The 25,685-nt window shown below is 33.9% G+C and overlaps 1 protein-coding gene across 1 annotated transcript; it reads right to left on the bottom strand.

Moving 5' to 3' along the window:
- Positions 1 to 4,942: 4,942 nt before the first annotated feature.
- On the bottom strand, positions 4,943 to 12,203 carry LOC120088038 (L-ascorbate oxidase homolog). Its single transcript, XM_039045059.1, is given in 5 exon segments — positions 4,943 to 5,373; positions 5,484 to 6,025; positions 6,027 to 6,594; positions 6,677 to 6,884; positions 12,118 to 12,203. Coding segments are annotated over 4 exon segments (1,611 nt in total). The 5' UTR covers positions 6,877 to 6,884; positions 12,118 to 12,203; the 3' UTR covers positions 4,943 to 5,072.
- Positions 12,204 to 25,685: the final 13,482 nt, after the last annotated feature.

Here is a 25,685-nt window from a genome sequence, read left to right as displayed (position 1 = left end):
TTTAAAACAAGCCCCTCGGGCGTGGAGCAACACACTTGGGAGTGCATTAGTTGAGTGGGGTTTCACAGTTTCCAAGGCCGACAACTCTCTATACATCCTTCACACAAGTGAAACAGTCATTTTTCTGCTCATATATGTTGATGATCTGATAATAACAAGCAACAATACTCAAGTCATATCATACCTCATTCAACTTTTTGACAGCCGTTTTGCACTAAAGGATCTAGGTCGTCTCACATATTTTTTGGGAATCCAGGTGCACTATCTACAATCTGGGTTCATACTCAATCAAGCAAAGTATGTGAAGACTTATTACATAAACTTGAACTCACAAATCTCAAGCCTGTCGCTTCACCGTTCATAATAGGTAAACATCTGTCTCTAAATGATGGTCAACTACTGCCTGATCCATATCTGTTTAGAAGCACCATTGGTGCACTTCAATACCTGACAAACACTAGACCAGATATAGCTTATATATTAAATCATCTTAGTCAGTTTCTTAAAGCACCCACTGATATACATTGGCAAGCCACCAAAAGAGTGCTACGGTATGTCAGTGCCACTAGGCATTATGGGATTTTGTTTCAACCAAACATTGACCTGCAACTCATAGCCTATTCGGATGTTGATTGGGCTTCAAATGTTGATAAAATCCCAACCAAACATTGACCTGCAACTCACAGCCTACTCGGATGTTGATTGGGCTTCAAATGTTGATGATAGGAAGTCAATTACAGTCTACTGTGTGTATGTTGGTAACAACCTTGTTTCTTGGTCTTCTAAAAAGCAAACAGCAGTTGCTAGGTCTAGCACGGAGTCCGAGTACCGTGCATTAGCTCACACTATGACAAAGATCATTTGGCTTAAACAACTACTTGCTGAATTACATGTTCAACAAACCTACAAACTGATTCTGTGGTGTGATAATATCAAATCCTGTGTTTCATGTTCAAACAAAGCATATAGAACTTGATGTTCATTTTGTACGTGATCAGGTTGTCAATGGTCATCTCGAGGTCAGGTATATCCCCTCTTCTGATCAGATTGTTGATTGTCTGTCTCTTATACACATCTAGATGTGTATAAGAGACAGCAGCAGTTGCTAGGTCTAGCACGGAGTCCGAGTACCGTGCATTAGCTCACACTATGACAAAGATCATTTGGCTTAAACAACTACTTGCTGAATTACATGTTCAACAAACGTAAACACCTGTCTCTTATACACATCTAGATGTGTATAAGAGACAGCACTAAGACACCTCAGCAGCATCTCACCACATCGTCCGTCCAACAAAGAATTGAAGGACATTTAAAAGAAAAAGAAAAGGTTATTTAGCCAATCGGCCCCCCCATTTCTTCAAGCCTGTGATCACGTGACACGTAGGAGGCTGTGCAAATATGTTGTTTTTCTTTATTCTTTCATTATTAAGTGTAAATGTAAAACCCTAAGGGTATTGTATATCACATATAAAAAGGCTGTCCCTCTGTATCAGAAAACACTGAGAAATACAAAGGATATTCAGCTGCTACTCTGATTCTTCCCTTTTTCTGTATTCAAACTGAAGACATTCTGACCTTTTTGAGAGTATAGTTCTTTGAATTTTGATGTCTTTTCAAAAGAAGTTAACACCGAGCAGTGGTAGCGGTAGCCAAACCTCAGCTTTATCCACAGCCACCGTTTAATGCGCCCTCTCCAATCTTTAAACAGGAATTACAGAAGGAAATTGCCAAGAATAGATGAAGAATTTCCTCGAAGACATTCATGAGAAGCTTGATTGGAGAAAAATTCTCATGTTTCTCTACGAGAGCGATCGTGCATGGCCGTTGTTTGCATGTTTCTCCCTCCCCGGCGACAATGTTCCTATTCGTTTGACGACTGCAACAGAGACAGCTCTTCTCTCGCTGTTCCGCCACCGCTCATGACGACAGTGCGCATAATTGGAACAAAGTATTTCTAGTAGGAAAAAAAACTCTCACCGAGTAAAAACGGAAAAATCTTTTGGAGCGGCAGAGAATTTTAAAGCACTAACTGCATCCGGTCATCTGCATTTCGGCATTTTCTGTTCAAGAGAGAGCAAAAAGAAAAGGCTGGAGAAGAAGATTAAGAAGCAGAGAAGAGATGGAGATCAGCCATCCATGTACCAAGAGTTAAGAGAGCTTATTGGACCTCTTTATGAGTTGATTTAAATCTTAATTGATTAAGATTTTCAAGAAAATCTTTTCAATTTGGCAGATTTTAGATTTGAATTCTCTCTCAACTCCAAATTTGAATAGATTTATAATAAAATTTGAACGGATTGATTCATTTCAAATTAAATCAATGTTTGGGTTGAAATTCACGAGGTTTCTATCAATTGGGTTATATTCCAAATTTTATCTCAGATTCAAATAAGATTTTTGTGTTCAAGTCAAATTGTTGATAAAATCTCAAATTAGCTTAAATTAAAATTTGGTCATATACCAAATTTTACCCAAATTCAATTCATCCAAGTGTAAGCTTTGTCAAATTAAATTTTGGATAATGCCCCAAAATTACCTCAAATTAAAATTTGGATATATTCCAAATTTTATCTCAAATTCAAACAAATTTAGTTGCTTATCTCTAAATCCAAATCAAATTGTGGGTAAATTCTAAAATTTTCTCTCAAATTAAAGTTTAATCTATGTTTTCAACTTTCTCCCAATTTTTAATTAAATTTATGTACAAAATCCATAGTGTGATTAATTTGACATGTCAAATGGAGCCAAAATAAGAACAAATTACTTGTATTTTTCACTTCAACTATATCTTTTTCAAAATCCACCCGCCTATGGATGTGCATAAATCTCCAAAAGGGGTATTTGTTGAAGCATAAATGTTGGACTAATCACAAATTTTCAAGTCATTTACCAAATTAATGACAATTATAAATAATTGGATTTGTAACGAATTAAAAGTTGACATGTAACCCCAATTGAAATTGAAGACATAAATTGAAAAATTCCCATGATGCCACGTGTTTTCATCATAACCGTTGGATTGAGTTAAATTAATTCGGTCCAATTTGATATTATTATTTACACGAGAGTCAAATTAGGTCTAAAAATATGCTTAATTTGACCCAAATCTTAAATAAGGTCCAAGTCCAATAGAACCCAAGGGTCAAGTCCATGGACCAACCGCTCATACATAAAACTCGTTTGAAAACTCTATAAATAGATCATTGTTGCACCTTGAAGCTCAAGTCCTGAGGATCAAGTATGAGATCGAATCACATCTGCATCAAATCTACATCAATACGAGTTAAGAAACACATTTCTCCGAAAATCTCATGTGAACACATGCAATGGAGCCTACCGTGAAATATGCTGCTTACACATTTCAACAACTACACTCTTATTGAAGTTCATGCTTGGATACATGTCACAATAAATTGATGAGATAGGTGATAGTTTCTGATAAAGCTAAGTCCTATTGAAACTCGGGAGTAAACTGGTTGGAAAATAATTATCATCACATTAAATAAAAATTAAAGTTTGTAAATCGGTGTAAAACATAAGTAATTTAGAAACTTGAAAAAGTTATCATATAGAGAAAATCATAAGCATTCTCTTGCAAATGTAAACAAAAGTTGTAAAAATATTCACTAAACTTGTATCCGAACATGGGCATATTATATACGGAGGAACTCAACGTATATAGAAGAGATAACATGATCATACTATGCATAGAGTGATCTCAAGATGTATAGCAAAGCAAGCATGATCATACTATTTAACGAATAATCTAGCATAATAAACATTGGTCATACACGCACGAACAACCTTCAAAAAGTCTAAAGCTTATACATGTGTCAAAATGTCCCAAAAATCTCTTGTATCATGGCCTACATAGTGGAAACACATTCTTGATCTTATTAGTGAAAAATAATCATCATGAATATATTCATCTATTGGTTTAAAACCACTTCAAACTTAATACTCTTTACTTTTAAATTAAATCTTAATTTAACTTCTTTTTTATTTACTTTATTTGATTTAACTGCATGTTATTTTTTATCTAGGAAAAACCAGCTAGGTCCTTACAAATTTAAAATTATAAAGTTTACGAATTAATTCCTTGAAATAAAGAAGAAAAAAATTCGTACTCAAACGGTTGGAAAAAGTATAGTAGAATTTCTTTGATTATGAAATATATAAGTAAGATTTGGAGTAATAATATATAGTGTTCTTATCAATGGACTTTGTAGTTTTCTAGTATACCAATTTATGGAGTGGTTGCACTCGAAGGGGGAAAAATTGAGTATCTTCTGAAATACTAACAATCACCAATAAGAAGTATACTATTGGAAGAAGCTTCCAATTTGGTATGAAATATGTGTTTTATTTCAAATTCATATTAAAATGGAAAAAAAAAAAGATAAAAAACAAAAAAGGCTCAATACTATAAATTCAAAACTATAGAGTTTAAAATTCAGAACCAAAATGCCTAAACCCAAAGTACCTTTTTTTTTTCAAAAATAGTAATTTGTACGTGCAAATTAGACATATGAATCATATTTTTTGAATAACATTTTTACTTCATTGAGTTAAAATACATATTGAAAATTTCCAAAAAAAATATATATTAATTAAGTGGAATGAATTAAAAATATACATTCGTTCTCTTTGAATGTTAATGCTTTTGACATAATGTTGAAGAAGTGGATGAACAATTAATTTTTTTATTATTTATTATTATTTTTATTTATTTTTATTATTTTTATTTTTTTTTTATTTTTTTTTTTTTGTGGTGGTGGGGAGCGGGGACTTTAAAAATATTTCACTTTAAAGGGAAGTTCTTTCGGAATTATATATTGAATCAAAAGCTTCAACTTTAGAAATCTTAATAAATGAAAAACAATATTTTAGCATTGTCAAAATTTTACCCAAAAATAAACGCTCTACACTACAAAGATATTAATTATAAGGAAATATTCTTTTATTGTTTACTCGCAACCAATCATATACAATAAAATTCAGCTTCTCCAAAATTACTTAATATGTATCATAATATCCCATTTGGAGTGAGGAAGGATGGATAGATCATCTCAAATGGTATATGGTTTTGGTAATGGCATGTCCTTCACTAAACCACATAGCAAAGTATTGTCTGGGATGTTGTACTCATCTCTGAGGGAACGAGCGGGTGAAAGCACACTGATGTAGAGTTGTTGTCCTAAGTAACGGTTTTCTGTCAACTCAGACCTCAAGTTCCACATCCCAGCATTGTCAAATGTAAGAAGTATGGCTGCCCACGACTTAGGAAAGACTTGGATTGTATGCCTGCTCACAGCGTCAAGAAGATTGTAGTTGGCTCGTTTCTCCGGAGACCATCTCCCAGGCTCAATGCTGTAAAAATATTGAACAAAAATTCATTAGTCATGCTAAGTTGATGTATTTTTACACACTAATTACACACTAATTGTTTAAGACCACCACATAATACACATAATACTTACGCAACAGCGAAGAATGAGTAACCATTCAAATGCCATGATTGGAGGCTCTTCTCGTGGTTCTCAAAAATGATTTCAATGAAATTGCGGAAGGTTGCATTAACAACATTCGGAGCAACTGTCACAGTGGTTGCACCTTCTGCTAGCCCCTCATCAGAAATGGTATCATACTTGAACACCTTATCAGTAATTTCAAAGTACTCTGCAAGCTTCAATGGAGTTTCAGGATCAACATGAGAGACACCATTGATGGCATATCTTAGTTTACCATCCACCATACTAGCTGAATTGACGAGCTTGATGGTACGAGTAATGTTGATGGAACCATAGTGGTACGAACCTTGGGGATTAGGCCTTGCAGCACTGGCAGTGAGGTTCCAACGGAAGGTACGGAATTGATTGAGGGACCAAGCCCAACCCACGGGTGCCTCAGGAATTTCAGGAGAGGCGGGGCCTTTTCCATCGGTATATCGAACAATGCCTTTACCTACAAGAAGGTTCTTAATGAATCTAGTTGATGCAACCATGTAATAGTCTTTGGGCTCTCTGGTTGGCTGTGACTAGCACCGAAAAGCATTGCCCTACATGGACGTCAAGTGATTCGTAATCGTTTTGCACGGTATGAGACCCCTCCATCTCTACCAACTTCATGGTGTGTCCTTGGAATCTGAAGTTGAGAGATGACTTGAGACCCACATTGCAAACTCGATACTTGTAAGTCTTTCCAGGTTTCATGGTGAAGAGTGGCTCATCGGTTCCGTCACCCTTAGCAGTCTTTCCGTTGATGAGGACACCGTCAGGTCTAGCAATGGAGCGACCGCTATCCAAAAATTGCTTGAGGGCGGTGTGGCTCTTGGTGTACCAATCACCGATAAGGACAGTATAATCATCTTCTGGGTCAGCATAAGGGACAGGAATGAGTAAACGACTATTCACACGAAGGCCACCAAAGCCTCCCGCTGCCCTGTGCATGGCAGTTGATGGGTAGTAGAAGAAGCTTCCAATTTGGTCCTTAACTTGGAAATGGTAGGTGAAGTTTGTTCCCGGTGGGATTGGGCAATTGGTTCCAAGTAGTCCATCTTGCCACGAGTTCTTCCTGTGCTGAATTCCACTCCTGCAAGTCCCATCCAATTTATCAAATTAAAAGTTACATTTTTACGCATATGTAAACATATATGAATATAAAAGTGTGATACCAATGTATAAGGAAAGGTTCGTCGAGGTAGTTGAAGACGTTAATGACTAGGTTATTGTTGGATGTGGAATTGATATTAGGTCCGGGGAATTGACCATTAACGAGAATGCCCTGTTGGGGAACGCCCAAGGGAGAGATGGTGCCATAGGTGACGTTCCATGTGAAGAAGAAATAAGGGTCTTCAGCCCGGACCGTCGACATTGTTGCAGCTGAGAGGCAAAGCAGCACGGTAAATATCAACCCAGCCATTTTGTACCTCTCCCTTCTCTCTCTTTTGTTATTTTTTAAATCACTGCTCTTATTGTCGAGCAGGCTTTGTATCCCAAGATGGGTTATTATCCGTTCCCTGATGGCTAATCCCTCCAATCCTTCATTTATATACATGTTGGACTCAATTTCTCAACCATTTCGACTCCACGTTTTTCTCTAACTGCTCCTGCTTTCTAGCCTTCAATACTTCCCTACCTCTCGTATTTTAGAAAAATCCCATCATTCCTCTCCAAACAAAATGTCTCATTCAATATTTAAATTTGTGGTTGACTCTCCAAAAATAGTGGAGTATGAGAGACTCAGTTTCCACCAGATCTAAACTTTAAAGTTTATTATTTTATTTTCTCCAAAAATAATAAATTTTACCGAATATGTTTTCTAAATGATTAATTTTATTCAAGAAAAATTCTTCAAATGCTTTTGAATCCAGTGTTATTCCTAGCAAATTATCTTTCGAAAATATTTCTTTTTGTTTTTTTTTTAATTTATAATATATGTTTTAATCAATTGATTGTCTTGCTAAGATCTGCACTAGATCTTCCATAACCGTATGTCCAAAAAAAATTTGTATTTCTTGGTTACAATTTTCCGATTCATGAATGAATATATTAATCATGTCTATATTTAAGTTAATGGAGTCATGACTAAGCAATTGTTACGTTATATGAAGTTGGAATTAAATTTGTTCTCTCATTCCTAAAATTTTTTTAAAAAATCAAAAAAGAAAAATAAAGATTCAAATCCCTCACCCACATTTGCTCTAACTTAAATTTTCTCCGGACAATAATATAATGCTCATACTATTCTTCTTCAACTTATAGTAGAAAAGTAGTTTAATATGTTATATGAGAACTTGAACATAGAATCTGATTAAACATTTAAATCTACTAATTTTCCAACAAATATATTTTCAAATGTATATGGACAAAATATTTTTTAAAAAAATTAAAATCTCATATAATTACTGAAAATAATTAAAAAAAATTAGTTTATAACCTTTTAAACTCTATTCATAAAAATTTTCATAGATTAAATTAGTAAATTTGAAAAGTCAACGACAAAACATACCTAATCTTAAAAATTAGATGACCAGAAAGATATATTTGTAATTAAATACACCTATTCTTCGAAAATCGAGATTAGAAAGATAATTTCTCCCGAAAAAGGTAAACACACATTATGTATATATGTAGAGATATTAGTTCATATAATTGACTACATCAAGATGGTATGTAATAAGTCCTCGTTTTAAGAAATGTCTACTAAATTTCTAAACACTCAATTTTCTATCTAATAGATTTTTAAATTTTTAATTTTGTATGTAATAGATCCTTGAACTTGAGAAAATGTCTATTAAATTAGAGATCTATCAAATACTATTGAAAATTCAAGAGCTTATTTGATGGAAAATTAAAAGTTTTCAAAATTCAATTAGGCAAATTGCAAAAATCACCCTTTAAACAAGAGGACTTTCAAAATTGTAAAAATGAGACCTTCAAACCTTAAAAACTAAAATTATTGAAATTGGCCCGATTTATGAGAAGTCCAACCTTAACACTTCAGGTTGTGTTTAGAGATGTCCACGGGACGGGACAGGGCTGGGGATGTCATTCCCCATCCTGTCCCCGCTCCCCATTTCATTTTCCTCCCTGTGAAATTCCCCACGGGGATCAGGGCAGGGATTCCCGAGGGGAATTCGCGGGGATCTGGTTCCCCGCGGGGAATTTTTCTCCGTTACCTTTTTGTTTTTTTGTAAAATTTCAATTAATTTAAATAAGCAAATTTTAATTAAATAATTAACTTTATCACTAAATTATTTAGTATGGTTAGTTTTATATGACCATTTGAATTTAAAGATAAATTACTCAAATTTTGGTCTAAAAAATAATTATTTTTTAGTAGAAAGAAATAAATATAAATCAAATTATCCATATATATAATCTAAATTTAAACATTCTATTTAAACATATTCATTATTTTTCCCAATAAATAATTAAATTTGAAATTTAAATGTAATATTTATACAATAATAATAACAACATAACATTAGATAACTATACTAAATAAATATGTAAAAGCTAATCGGGGCGGGGACGAAGAACGGGACAAGGTTGGGTTGGAGGCGGGGATGGGGAATGCATTTCCTGTTCCCGTCCTCATTTAGCTCACGAAGAAGTTTTTTTCCCCACTCCCTCCCCCATTCCCCGCCTAATCGGAGAATCCCCGCCTGGTTCGGGGTGGGACCCGACGAGAAAATTGGACTTCTCTAGTTGTGTTGGATGCCCTGCCTTTAGCACTTGGCATGAAAGAATAGTTGGGGTTTATTTTAATTAGCTAAGGTTATAGCTCTCTCTCCCGTCTCCATTTTGGGTTGGAGTTTGTTTTCGTTTTTCCAAAAGATCATAACCAACTTTAATTTTTTAAATCAAACGTTTGAGGATCAAATTTCTACGAATTTACAAGTTTGGAGCTTAATTTTTAAAAATGGTACGTGTATGTTTCCTAATTTTCAAAAATGGTACGTGTATGTTTAAGGATTAATTCTTACCGTTAAATATTTGGAGGTCAAATTTTAACGCTTATATAAATTTGAGTATTTAATCTTTACAATTGTTTAATCTTTACAATTGAAAGTTTGAGAGGGTAACTAACTACCAATATATTTTAGGAGTGATTTTTACAATTTGTCCTAAATAACTCTTTTTTAATTTTCCAAAGCCTATTATATATTTTCTCTTTGCTCCTCTATTGTTTTAACTCTATACCTATCCGTGAGACATGGCAAAGAAATAAAGATAAAACTTTGAAGGTTTATTTGGTCCCTCTACTTTTTATGTTTGTTCATTTTAATTTATATACTTTCAAAATGTTAATTTTAGTTCTTATACTTTCGACTTTAGTTCATTTTGGTCCATGTACTTTCAAGAAGTGACCATTTTAATCTTTTCATTTCTATTTTTACTTCATTTTAGTCTCTTCATTTCTATTTTTACTTCATTTTTAATAGATCAAAATGGTTGTTTTTTTTAAAATTTAAGCACCAAAATAAATAAATGTTGAAAATACAAGAACCAATGTGAATGTTTGGAAAGTACGGAGACCAAAATCAACGGACCAAATGAACCTTTTAAAAATACAAAAACCAAAATGAACAAAAACCAAAAATATAGAAATGAAAGTAGTATTTAAACACGCTTTGAAAGTAATTAGGACATTTTTTTATACACAATTTGGATTTTTTTATAGATTATGTGATCTAAATAGTATTGTTTTTGTAAACAATTTTTTTATGCTTTCAAAATATATAAGTTTTAAATTTGACATTTTAAAATCAAGAATTATATTTTTAAAAAAGGTTTAAAATGTTAATAAATATAAAATTTCATGTTGTAGACTCGATTCATTTTTCTGATAGTCACTGATAGACTATCATCATCTATCATTGATAGACATTAATAGATGTTTGTCAATATCTATCACTAATAGACTGTGACATTATCAAACCCCACCCTAAATTACCATACCTGAACCCAGAAGGAGATGTGACAGCAGTAGACCCAAGCGTGCAGTAGAGCCTATTGTCAAATTTTCCTTGAACTCGAAAGTTAACTTGTTTGCACATTGCTAAACAAACTGATGAGTCAAATGACATTTTATTATCAGCTAATCCCTGTTGAAACTCAAAAGCAATTTGACGGGGGAGAATATTTTTAAAAGGTTGAGCTAAAAATGCTCAATGAGGGATGAGAGTTTATAGGAAAATAATTTGAGAAAACTATATAATCATACTAAATAGAAATTCAAGCTCTATAAATCAATGTAAAACATGAACAACTCAAAAACTTGAGAAAGTTATGATAGAGAGAAAATCATAATCTATCCCTTGCAAACGTAAATGTGAAATTGTAGAAAACTTCGTCAAACCTATGCCCAAACTTAATCATATTGGCATAGATCACGTAGGTCAACATTTACACCATTGAAATACGTTCTGGTGGTGTATCGGGCAGCATAATCATATCATTTACACCTCAAGAACACATTGTCAAAGTATATCAAGAAACATAACCATAACATTTTACACATTAGAAACACATTCTCAATGTGTATCAGGAAACATAACCATAACGTTTATACCATAGAAACTTATTAACAGAGTGTATTGGTTAATCACATGGATACAAGATGTAGTGCTTTAAAAATCACTTTATCGTAAATCTCATAACCGTATTTTTCTCATTATTCTGAAACCATTCAGAATAAAACAGACTTGAGCCTTCTTAAGCATATAACTTCAACTAAGAACATCACTTCTAAAATAGTAGATTATCATAAATTTCCTGAAATCTCATAATATTTAAGTACTAATAAAACATTTCATAAAATAAACCAATCACTCAATTATTATTGTTTTAGATCGTTCAAGAACCCAACTTCGTCCATCTTGAAATTTCAAATTGAATGTTCAACAATCCATCTAAAAATATCCAAAAATCCATTACACCTATTATTCTTCTATTAATAATCTTTTTACTTTATCAATGTACCTATTTTAATTTGTCACTTTGTCACTTCCACATTATTCTCAAAATTTATGTAATTTCTCTCTAATCTCATCATACACTTTGCTTCTCCTCGTACCTTTCTTCTTTTTTCCACACTTTTTTTCCACACTTTTTTTAAAGGTATTATAATTAAAATGTAAGATGAGAAAATCGAACCTCAGACCACGAGGTTGATAGTATGAACACTATATCAGTTGAGTTACGTTCTTACACTTCCACTCTACTTTGTTTCTCTAATGAACCTTACTATTTTTATATTTTCCTTCTTAGTTCCAACCGAACTAAACTACAAAAATAAAATGAAATAAGAACCATTACCATAATGGACTTTCTTTTGTTTATTCATGTTGAATTTTATCTTTCATAAAAAAGAATCTAACAATACACTTCAAGCCTCATTACATATTGGTTGAAAATCACATACTGGTTGGAAACAATAATTCCTACATTATTAGAGGTTAAAGTTAAATCCTCCCTTGAACTTCCTTATTTCCTATTTTCATAACAAAAACCTAAAACTTTATTGCCTAAGCAAACCCACATCAAATCTCTTTAAATTCTTAGAGTTTAACGGTTTCCTTCCTCCATCTATGAAAAGAGAACTTACCAAAATCCCAAAATTTTAGTCTTACTTTCCAAATGCAACAAGATTCGAACCCCTCGCCTCTTTTCAGCTTTTCGTCAGGCACTTCTCTTTTTCTATTCACTGTCCCCCTTTCTTCAACCAAAAAGAAGAACATTATTTCTCCCTTTCTTTTTTTAGAACAATAAAGCAATCTTAGCCACACGTCAAGAAATAAAACACCCACAAATCCAACACCCGTCAAAACCACCCTCTCCTTCAACGTTTTGGCTAAATCTTCTTTTATTTATAATAATTTCCTTCTTTTTTAATTAATTAAATTTTCCCTAATTTGATTTAATTATTAACTTTTATTATTTTTTAGTAAAATGAACGATATTGATCTTACTATTGTAAAATTGAGAAACACAACGACGCACAACGAGAACTCGAATATGGAAAAAATATAATATAGTAATAAATAAATATGATAATAATATATAAAATAAATAAATATAATAATAATATAAAATAAGAAAAGTAAAATTATGAAAATTTTTCCTAATCTTTTTGAATTGCTCACCAATATGTGTGTCTCTACAAAGTCCTTCAAATGCTATTATGTATAGGTAATTTGACAAGTAGAAGATGGATTACGTGGATAATAATATTGTGTAATCTTGTTAATTTGACAAGTAGAAGATGGATTACGTGGATAATAATATTGTGTAATCTTGAGACACATGGACAACACATGGAATAATGGAGAAGTGACACTTGGTCTTTGGACACTAAGAATAGACATCTAAATTACACCTCTTTTGTAATATTTATAATACTCTCCCTTAGATGCCCATTATATATATGAGTTATGCCTCATTAAAATCTTACTAGGAAAAATCCAATGGGAAAAAACCCTAGTGAAGGAAAAAATATATATATTTCATATAATTTATACTCTTAAAAGAATATATTTGTTCCCCCTAGTGAAAGCTGTTGGGATTGGTGTCCTAATTCTCCCAGAATCTCGTTGTTTTGTAAAGATACACATTGTTTGATGAATAAAATAAATGTTATTTAATTCTAGCATTTACTCATATCCAATAAACAAAGCTCCTTGGTTATCTTATTGAACTTAAGCATGTATATGTGATATACAAGTAGATCATATCTTAAGTGATAACCTAAATAGGTCTGTAGTATAAGGATTAAGGTGGGATACTTGATCCTAGTGAAACTACGGATACGACCTGCTTTGTAGAGATTTGCAAGTGTTGTAAACTACTACAAATGGTAGATCCTAACCATTCATGTGGAGACGTGCGAGTGGAGGTGTCCTATACAAAGAGTTTGTATAAGACTTGGACCATGAGATGATTAGACTCTGTATATAACACCGTTGATACTAAAGACTTACATCTCACCTAAATGACCATAGGTGACAGGACCTCAATCATGAGTGTTTAGGGAACTCCTGCCTTTGAGGGCAGTCCTTTGATTAGTATGGGTGAGAGTGGCCAGATTGCCAACTCAACATGCCTACCTTTTTGGGGACTTGTCTGATCTAGAAGCTGGAAACTCAATCCACAAGATGGAATTCAATCCTTTCCCAAGGCAGAGATAAGTAGAAAGATTACTTCCTTAAGGGCTTGAACGTAATGGCCACATCTTCTCTTTAGAAGAGAGGACTCAGTCATAGTAGGACTATGACTTATGTTCATTAGAGGGATCAGTGGTACCTAGGGAGTTAGATGTAACTACAGGGGCATCACGATTATTAGCCCAGCTGTACTTACGAGCGATCTGTGAAGGGTTATCGCACTGCTGATTGGTTAAGATGGACACATATCCGTGGTAAGGAGAGTTCAGCTGTCGGTCTTTAGTAGAGTGCCTGCCAGTTAATGGATGGTGGATCCCATGACTAAAGAGTTTAGTTAGTTATTCACATACCGTTAGAGCTTCATACCGTTGGAGCTTCGAGCTACAGGTCCATAAGGTCCCCTTGGTAGCTCAATGGATAAAAGTTGAGGATCAGTTCTTGGTGTTGATTTGAAATGTTCAAATTGACAAGAGGTATTTTGATTATATATGATATAATTGGTATGATGTATGAGATAAATCTAGTGGAGGATTAATGTAAATAAGATTTACATTAAGTACCATGGAATACTAAGGTTTATATGTTTCATGAGATGAAATATTAAAACTATAGATTATAAATATAGTATGATAAGTTGGTTATCAATTATATTTATAATAATATTAATTATTGGATAATTAAATTTTTTTCTTTAATAACCAATTGAGTGGGAGGTTATTGGTGGTTCATGGTAACCGTGAGATAAAAGAAAAAATTTTTTCCTAATTTTAGTAAGACTTTTGGGAAAATGTTTTGAGATTTCTCTCTCGTAAAAAGGAAACTCACAGAGCTTGTCAAGTAAATACTGATTTACTAAGCGGCAGCTTGAACGAAGTAAACGATTGTGTAGTGTTTTGTAGGTGACAGACACTGAGCTAAACGATGAGCTAAAAGATCACTTAGCTTTTGTTAGACGATCGCTTAGCTTTAGCTAAATGATTGGGCATCGACCTATGCGATAGGTTTCAGCCATCTCCCACTTGCCCAATCGTGTACACAATTGTTCATTCCTCCTTCATCTGCCTCATACCAAGTCCACACAGAGCCCACCCTTTGGATTCTCATACTGAGAATACCAAGGTAACCTTCTTAGTGGTGTCATACTCAACTCGACGCCATCAAGGTTCTGTGGAGGTTGTTCGTGTTGCTGGAGAGTTCGTGACAAGGCCATCATTGAGGACGAGCGCAAAGTGTTCGTGCAGTGTTGCGGTCGTATTGTTCGAGCGTTCGAGGTTGCTATGTTTGAGCATTCGTGAGCAAAGAGCATAGAGACGAGTCAACAAACGTTTGTAGCATTCTCCTTGTTTATTTGATTGTTCATGCTTTAATTTCTGTATTGATTGCATAACTGTATGTTTTGTGTACGACTGTAATTGTAATGTTCATACATGATTGTATTTTGGAATGATCTTTTCCGCTACTCATGGAAATCCCTATGATCGATTTCCTTCAAAAGCATCACTTAAGTTCTTTAAGTCGCCATGTTCCAATGTTGTGCATCAATTTTTCAAAGGTTGCGGTTGGTAATGATTTTATAAATAAGTCTGTCAAGTTATCTTTCGAACAAATTTGTTGTACAGTGATGTCACCATTTTCTTCAAGATCATGAGTGTAGAAAAGTTTTGGTGAAGTATGCTTTGTTCTATCTCTGTAATATATCATCATTTGATTTGGGCTATGCATATTGTATTGTCTTCGTATAATATCGTTGGAAGAATTTTACTAGAAGACAAACCACATGTTCCACGAATGTGTTGAGTCATTGATTTTAGCCATACACATTCTCGACTAGCATCGTGAATTGCTAAAATTTCAGCATGATTTGAGGAAGTGGCCATTATGGTCTGTTTCATTGATTGTCAGAATATGGCGATTCCTCCATATGTGAATAAATAACCTAGTTGAGATCTAGCTTTTTATAGATCAGATAAATAACTACAATCTGCATAACCAACTAGATCAAAATTTGATTTATTTGAATAAAATAAACCCTTATCGATCATTCTTAAGAGATAACAGAGCATATGTTTAATTCCGTTCTAATGTCTTTTTATTGAAGAAGAACTATATCTAGCTATAAATTTATTGAAAACATGATATTTGGTCTTGTATTATTAGCAAGATACATAAATGCATCGATTGCACTAAGATATGATACTTTAGAACCAAGAAGTTCTTCATTATCATCTCGAGGTTGAAATATATCTTTCTTAACATCCAATGAATGTACTTCCATTGGAATATTTAATGGATATTCTTTGTCTATATAGAACCTTTTTTAAAAAAAAAAAAATCCATATAAGTTGACTGATAAACAAATATCTCATCTACTAAATGCTCAATTTGAAAACCAAGAAAAAAATTTTATTTTTCGAGATTTTTCTGCTTAAATTCTTTTTTAAGATATTCTATTGCCTTTGAAAGCTCTTCAGGACTTCCAACTATATTTAAATCTTCAATATATACAGTTATAATTGCAAATCCTGACTATGATTTCTATATAAAAACGCACTGATATATTGGCTTATTTTGATATCCTTCTTTCAACAAATATACACTCAAGAAATTGTATACCACATCTGCCCTGATTGATTCAATCCATATAGTGAATACAACTCCTGAGAATTTGATTTATATATTTCAGGTATCTTAAATCCTTTTGGGATTCTCATATAAATAACATTATCAAGAGATTCATATAAATATGTTGTGAATACATCTATAAGATGCCTACCAAGACTTTCATACATAGTCAAGTCAAATAAATATTTTAGTGTAATTGCATCTACTACCGGAGAATATGTCTCCTCATGATCAATGTCAGATCTTTCTAAAAAACCTTGTGCAAAATCTTGCATTATATCTTGTGACCTCATTATTTTTATTTCTTTTTCCCACAAATACCCATTTGTATCCCACAGGTTTGACACCCTCTGATGTTCGGACTACTAGTCCAAAAACATTACATTTTGAAAGTGTTAATTCTGCCTCGATTGCTTCTTTCCACTGAAGCTAATCTTTTCTATGTTGATATTATTCAACAAATTTTAGTTCAGGATTCTTACATTTTAGATATAATATCAAAAGCAACATATTGCAAAAATGTTGTCAATTATTACATTAGTCTGGTTCTATCCTTCTTCTGTCATGACATAATTTATTGAAATCTCATTATTGTCTTTAGGTAACCTTCCTCACTAGTCATGTCATGAATTTCTTCATGAGTATTTATATCCTCAACCAAGTCTTTTTTTTACTATAAACTATTTTTATTTTTTGAGAATTTTTAGCTTTAGAACGGAACCCATTGATCTACCATACTGGCATCTTCCACACTCATTAATGAGAACTTGCTGTGTTGAGATATGAATTTTTTATGGAACATTTGCAGCTGGTATTGTGATTTACTTACTTTCTTAGCATCTAAATACATCTAGTAACTAATTTGTTATATTTTACAAATGAATTATTTTATGAACTTCAAGTTCACATTGATCTGTATGGGGATCTAAATGAGATAATAACGATGCATTCCATGTGATTTCTTTTTCCAACTTCTTAATTTTTCCCTCTAATGTTGAAAATTTTGTTTCATTAAAATTACAATCAACAAATCGTGCAGTATATACAACACCCATCAAAGGTTCAAGATATTTAATAATTAATAGAGAATCATATCCAGCATATATTCCTAATCTCTTTTGAGGAACCTTCTTAGACGTTGTGGTAGAGCAATTGAAACATATACTGCACATCCAAAAATTCTCAAGTGGGAAATATTTGACTCACAGTCATAAGTTAATTGTAATTGTGAGTACTTATGATAAGCTACTAGCCTAATGCGTACAAGTGGCGCAGCATACAAAATAGCATGACCTCATACAAATGCAGGAAATTTAGCTCTCATAAGCAATGGTCTAGCAATTAACTGCATGCGTTTTATAAATGATTCTACTAAACCATTTTGTGTATGAACATAAGCTACAAGATATTCAACACTTATCCCAATAGACATACAATAATTATCAAAAGTTTGGGATGTAAATTCACCAGCATTATCGAGACGAATAATCTTAATTATATAATAAGGAAATTGTGCTCTTAACTTACTTATTTGAGTAAATAATCTTGCAAATGCAAAATTTTTACTTGATAATAAGCACATGTGTGACCATCTACTGAATGCATCTATAAATACCATAAAATATCTAAATGGTTCACTTGGTTGTTAATAGGTCCACATATTGGAATATAAAATTGAGAAAATTTGAGAAGAGATATAATTAATATATGTATATGATACATTATAATATAAAGGTTTATTTGAGAGAAAATAAATATTTTAATATTATTCAAATATTAAATATATGAATGTGATTCATATAAATACTATAGATTAAAATTAATGTGAATATGATTTGGGAACTTGACCTCATTCCTGAATGAGTTGGGAACTCCTACCATTGAGGGCGGTTCTTTGATTTGTATGGGTGCGAGTGGCCAAGTCGCCGATTCAAACCTACCATTTTGGGGATTCATCTTATTTGGGAGCTGGGAACTCAGCTACACAAGATGAAATTCACTCTTTCCCCGAGGCAGAGGTAAGTAAATAGATGGCTCCCTTAAGGGCTTATTTCGGGGCATGAATGATGTGACACCACACACCTTCTCTTGGCCTGAGAGGTGTTCACACATAGTTGGACTATGTTGTATTGTTCATTAGAGGAATCAGTGGTACTTCTGTCTCTTATACACATCTAGATGTGTATAAGAGACAGCTACAGGGGCAAAACGGTAAATTGGCCCAACTGTACTTACGAGCATCTGTGAAGGGTCATCGTACTCATGATTGGTTATATCCGATGAACACAGAAACATATCTATGGTAAGAAAAGTTCAACTGTTGGTCTTTAATAGAATCACTGACAGTTAACGGATGGTGGATCTCGTGGCTAAAGAGTTTAGTCAGTTATTCACGTACCGCTAAAGCTTCGAGTCACAGGTCCATTAGGTCACCTGGGTAGCTTGGATAAAGTCGAGAACCAGTGTTTGGGTTAATTTGAAATGTTCAAATTGATAAGAGGAAGTTCAATTATATATGATATAATTTGACTAGTTAATTATATATGATATAATTGGCTAAATGTATGATATACATTATTTTGGAGGAAATTAAATATAAATATGATTTATATCAAGTATAGGAGAAAATACTACAGTAGATATATGATATCAAACTATAGGATATAAATATAATATGATTATATTTATTAATTAAATTAATTGATTAATTATTTGATAAGTAACCGATTGATCAGCGTTCGGACGTGGGAAGTGGGGCTGCGAAGGTTATGGTAACCAGCGGATTAAAACAATGAAAATGATTTTCATTTAATTCATTCGTGCATTCGTATTCGCCCGCGCCCAAAAAGAATCCGTGAAAGCGATCGCGAGAGCCTATACGATAGAAGCTCGTTCGTCTAAATGATCGTCTACCTCACACGTTCTCTAAACGATCGTATACATCTTTCCTAAACGATCGTTCAGTTTTTCCTAAACGATTGTGTAGCTCTACTATACGATAAACATTTTCGCTATAGGATAGTAGAGTTTATCTCCCACTTACTTATCGTCTACACGACACCTTCTCCTCCGTCCTCTACTAAACTCACCAGAGCCCACTCTTTGGGTTTTTGACGCCGAGGATACTCGGGTTTCTCTTGTGGTGGTGTCGTCCCCGCTGTATTGTTCGTGTACGCTTTGATCGTGTTGTTGCAGTCCACATATTCGCTGGGTACTGTAGATCGGTAGGAGGTTTTCCGCTGCTATGGGTTCACACATACAAAGAGAGTCTTCATCTGGTATGAACCTTTTCCTTGTGTTTTATTGTATTCTGAGCATGCCGATAATGAGTTTTATATGCCTAACTGTATGGATGGAATGTATGTCGTTTGTGTTTCGGTCACTGTGAAATCGGAGCGATCTAAGCCCGCTCATGGAACTCTCGGTATGAGATCCTTCAGAAAGTTCAGCCCAAAGAGTGAAATACCGAAACTATCCCTACCCATACAAAAAATCGCGACCCGCTAATTATTAATCGGATTATCCAAATTCGTCTGATATCCGCGTCCATTTCCACGTCTTTTTATTGCACCGACAACTGATCTCTATCTTTCACCCTCTATCTCGTCGACTTCTACCTCCGTTGCTTTTTTTTCTCCCGTTGTTGCTGCTTTCAATTTTTTGGTCTCTCCTTCATCAATAATCATCAACCAATCTCCGTTGTTTATTTTGCCGTCTTTTCCTCTTTAACCAAATTTTTCTTCATCTTCATCTTCTTCTCTTATTGCTACTTTCAATTTTTCAATGTTATAATCTATCATCATATCCTTCAAGTTAGTAATCATTCTTTTTTCATTTCATTTCATTAATTTTTCTATTTAATCATACTTATTAAAAAAAAAATTACCTAATTTTATTTAACTAAATGGTAAGTAAAAAAAAATAGTCAAAGTTGATGAAAGAAAAGGAAAAGGAAAGAAAATAATGAAAGTTGAATCATCAATAATCAGAGCAAAAGCAAACAAATCTGAAGAGAAAAAGAATGTAAACTATCAATAAAACTTTAACATCAATACATACTTGTTGTGCATTATGTCAACTATCTATATTAGGAACTTTAACAAAAACTTTAACTTCAATCTATCTATTATTGATAAATTTAAATTAAGATAGATATAGATAAAGGTCTATCTCTATTTATCTCAGATAAACAGTGATAGACTTCAATGGTAAACACTAATATTTGTTCCTATAGTTTCTTTACATGGATTTCACTCTATATTTGTTTAGTTGAGTGAGTCTATTGATAACTTTGAATTGAGATAGACAAAGATGAGATAGACAGTTATAGACATCAATAGTAAACACTAATATTTGTTTTCTATCATCTCTATATGGCTAGCACTTTATATTTATTTAGTTGAGTGGATCTATTTATTGATAACTTTGAATTGAGATAGACAGAGATAGAGCACTATCTCTATCTATCTCAAATATACAGCAATAGAGGGCTATCTCTGTCTATCTCAGATAGACAGTGATAGACTTCAATGGTAAACACTAACATTTGTTCACTATATGGTTTGCACTATATTTGTTTAGAGATGAGATAGACAGTGAGATAGACGGTGATAGACTTCAATGGTAAACACTAATATTTTTTTCTATAGTTTTTATATGGTTTGCACTCTATATTTGTTTAGTTATGTGTTATTATTGATAACTTTGAATTGAGATAAACAGAGATAGAGGACTATATCTATCTCTCTCAAATAGATAGTGATAGATATTGTTAAATATTATTGATAGTTATCTTAATAGTTGTTGGTGTTATTCAAATTTTACTTTCTAACATATTGTTAAATATATCTTTTCAACAGGTGGAACATGAACTGATCATGGAAAATGAGAACAGACACTTAAAAGTTACAGTCTACTTTAGTGTAGAGGTCTTAAATTTGATAAGAACAGAGTTAGATGAAACAATTTTTTCAAAAGTTTTAAATGGCCCATTTGGACACTTTCTTAATATTAAAATGACCAAAATACCTAACCAATTCTTCAACTACTTAATAAGAAGACAATGTTATACAAAAAAGCCAAATGTCCTTGCATTTAACTTCAATGATCATATAGCATAAATTGGGTTGAAGGAATTTCGTTTAATAACTGGATTGAAAGGCTACAAATTTCCTCAATTAAATTTAAGCCAAAGAAAAGTGTTTGAATCTAGGAATACTTTTTTTCTTCGTGACGAACATATAAGTAGGAGAGATATAAAGAGAACTTTCAAAGCATTGCGCAATGAAGAGGAAGAGTCATTGAAACTTAAATTAGTCAATCTCTACATCCTAGAAGCTCTTTTAATCCCCAAGCAACAACACAACCATGTCAATTTCAAATATCTAGACATTTTGTATGAAGAACAAGTCTTCAAAGACTATCCTTGGGGAAGATTGTTTTACAACTTAACCTATCTATTTTTTAGGAGAGCATCATATACTGGGAAGGATGTAATCTACCTCTAAGGATTCCCATTAGCATTAGTTTATTGGGCTTTTGAGACAATCCTAGAACTTTCCGATTTAGATTTTGGATTTGTAAGGAAACTTGGCATCAAAGGCCCAAGAATCATCACATGGGAGTGCTTGGAGTCAGATGAATGGAGGACTCTAAATAAAAACATTTTCGAAACCGAAGATGTAAGTAAATTCTTAAATGAGAATATTTTCATTGTCTATCACTTAAAAGATAGACAGTGATAATATTTTATCTCTATCTATCACTGATAGACAGTGATAGACTACTATCACTGTCTATAACTGATCATGGTGGTTTTTTTCTCTAATAATTTAATATTTGTTCACTTGTAGTTTTTCATGACACCACTGCATCCAATAGAAGAAGAATGTCAATCAATTTCCAAATATTTCATAAAAATTGAGGCCGGGTGGAGAAAGAGAGAGAAAAATTGTAACGGCCCAATTTTTTTTTTTTTTTAAGGTAAAACGTTCTTAAATTATTTAGGGTTTATTTTGGTTTTGGATTTTAATAATATGTTTGAGATCTTTTTTATTGGGACAAATAAGTGAGGAATTAAATTCATTTGGTTGAGATTTAATTTCCTTTAGAATTTTATTTGAATTTTGGGGAATTAGGATTAAAGGAGTTAAATTATATATATGTATATTTAATTAATTATGGTTTTTTGGCTTTAAAAAGGGTAATTAATGGCCTTGCAAGGAGCCTCCGCCGCCTAGTTGTAGCCACCGCCGACCATGCACCAGAAGGCGTCGCCGTTCGAGTCGCGCCCGTTAACCACCGTTCTCCGTCGTACTCGTCATCGTCGTTCCAAACGTAAGCCGCATCCGTTTTCGTCGTCCTCAGTCGCGCTAGCTGTCGCCATTCAAAACGCGAGCCACGCCCATTCGCAGCCGTCCTCAATTGCGTTCCACCGTCGTCATCAAGGTTGTCGCATCCGCAGCAGTGGTCGTCCGTACAACGCCGAGCCTGCTCATGTGGCCCTCTATTCATGCATTGTGGGGTAAGAACTTTGTTGTTTTGATCAATTTTTAAGGTTTCTTAGAAGATCTTGGCTATTTAATGAAATTTTGGCTTGACGATTGGTCCAATTTTGAATTTAGGAGACCAAAATGGAGGTTCTAAGGTGTTGTAGTAGCTGCCAAAGTCTTCATAGGTTCTTTTTGACAAGTTTTGGGGGTAAGTTGTGTGGTAATTGCTGAATTAATTTGTGTATATTTTGGGGATTCGCCCCACAAGTTGAACTGTGTGTTTGTGGTTGGTGTTAGGGGCTTTGACTCAAGCCTTTCCTAAATTAGGAGGGAGGTTCAGTTGTTCGCTTGTTTTTGCTTTGGCCTAAACCCAAAGTAAGTGATTTACTACTGGTTTGCCCTTGAACCCAAGCATGTGCCACGTACTGGTTCCTACGATAGTATGAGATATCTTGATATGCATGTTAGTATGAGATAGATTGATATGCCTGTTAGTATGAGATAGATTGATATGCCTGTTGGTACGAGATATCTTGATATGCCTATTGGTCAGTTGAAAATTTTGGAAGCTTACGTGAAACGTTAATGTTGTGTGTTGTAACAATGTTTGGTGGATGGGTAAATGTGAACTATTATGTGATCTTAGCATGATTTAAAAACTCAATTGTATGCCTATGACTACTTGAGATTGCAGTAACTGTTAGCACTTCTATTGGGCTATGCATATCGTATGTTGTGAGCCTTCGGGCTCACACCTTATGCCTATGTACAATGTTCCCTTGCGAACACCATTTATGTTTATGATTATGCCCTCCGGGGTCACTACTTATGAAAGTGTACCTTTGGGTTCGCCCCTTATGCTTATGTTTATACTTATGCCTATGTTTATACTTATGCCTATGCCTACGACGTCATTATGCACTTGTATCCCGATGGGAATGCTAATAGATCACTGAAGGGGCCCAGTAGTGGTTCGCTTACTGAGTATACTTATATACCCATCCTTTCCCTTTTATGTTTTTTAGGTAAAGGTAGAGACAGACTGGTGAATGACAAGAGAGTTCTATGACCTGACCACTTGGACATTGTTTCCGCACTTTGATCACATGCGTTGATCTTCATGAAGACCAGATCGTTGCATGGATTGTTGCAACTATAGAATGATAACCATGATAGAAGGTCGATTGCAAAGTGGGTGGAATGCGTTGATACTTCAGAAGAAACAATCATGAGCGCATACCTTGGGAGTATTGAAAAGATAAGATGATGTTGACATTCCACCTAACACATCAAAAATGGCAGTGATTCAGAATGGGATTACCAATGCTATCAGCCATTTGAGCTCTATAAATAGAGCCTTTGAGCCCAAATTCAAGTCATCTGAGTCTCTGCCTTGGGCAGACTCTTGTGATCACAGATGAAGCTTGAGCAAGACATTCTTTAAGAGTTCTTCACTTCCACAACCCTTTTCGAGTGACGATCGGAGCTTCTCCGGAGGTAGAGCTCGAGAGAGACTACTCCACCGCCCATCTATGACACCACCGATAGCCTTGATGTACATCTGATGGAAGCAAGAGATTGCCTACATCTAGACCTCCACCTCTCTTCTTATCTCTGTATTGTATTATATTTTGGCTTAAGACATTAATACATTTTGTAATAAATGCATCTCTTTAGTTCCTTCAACACTATTTGCATCTTCTTCTTCTTCTTCTTCTTTATCATCTTTTACTTTCATCACAGTTAGTTAAGTGTTGATTGCAAGAGTTATCGCATACTCAATCATGCGGCATAGAGATATGAAGCATGTAGCAAACCATCGAGAGGTGTGTATTACGTGAGTATAGTGAGATAATCCTCTTTTCTTAGTGCGATGCTATCGTAATGCTTGTCTACGAGCTGAGTAGCTATAACCAACTGCCTGAAAGGGTAAATAGTGGAACTCACTAAGCAAAGTAAGCAATGTTCCTAGAGATAGGAATAATCTTATGCTCAACACAACCATACATTATAGAGATATAAGCATGGCTGACCACCGAGAGGTGTGCAATGCATTAGTGTGGGGAGCTGGGATTACCCTTGCAACCAAGCTTAATGACGTGGTGAATTTATCTCCTCCACAATTCTACTTCTCCATGCATCTTATTACGCATTAACAGTTGTTGCATCTCTACCAACTCTCATAATCAAACTTCCATTGCTCAGTCTGTTTAGCTATGAGTAGGAGTAGCACATAGTCCATTAACATCTTTCTTTTTACTTTTATTAACCTAGGAGTAGCACATAGTCCATTAACATCTTTCTTTTTACTTTTATTAACCGCCTCAAATGCATTACTTCACAAACATCATATTAGTTACAAGTCCCTGTGTCGACCTCAGATCATCTCGAGAAACTTTCATTCTCGTTATACTTGGTGAGAGAGCAAGAAAACTTGTGACAAAAATGCATGGTCATCGCATACACGATTAAGGCATATTGAATATTCTCCAATTTAACGCATGACCATCAATGCATAGAAATCAATGTATATCAAAAGAGAATCTTTTTCCTATCATCACCTACAGATGGAATTCTTTGTTTTTTAGGTCTTCTAATTTGACGTTCAACAATAGGAGGTAATGTTTTCATGACATCATCTTCAGCTCTCCAGTCCAAATGAACTCCAACAGGTCAAACACAATAACTGTATGTTCCCGATAATGTTCTTCTATAATAAAAGTCAGTTACATAAGAATAGGTATTTAAATTAAGCATTCGGAGAACGGAAAGTGCATGTGCACATGGAATTTCCTCAAAATCCCATACTCGACAACTGCAAGATCCCAAGTCTAGCTTCATACTGAACTGTTTATGTCAATGCATTATCTTGTATTCAGTTTGCTAATGGGACCAACCTA

The sequence above is a fragment of the Benincasa hispida genome, chromosome 10, assembly GCF_009727055.1.
Source record: "Benincasa hispida cultivar B227 chromosome 10, ASM972705v1, whole genome shotgun sequence".
In the NCBI taxonomy this organism is placed as follows: domain Eukaryota; kingdom Viridiplantae; phylum Streptophyta; class Magnoliopsida; order Cucurbitales; family Cucurbitaceae; genus Benincasa; species Benincasa hispida.
This window is presented reverse-complemented; position numbering and strand designations above follow the sequence as displayed.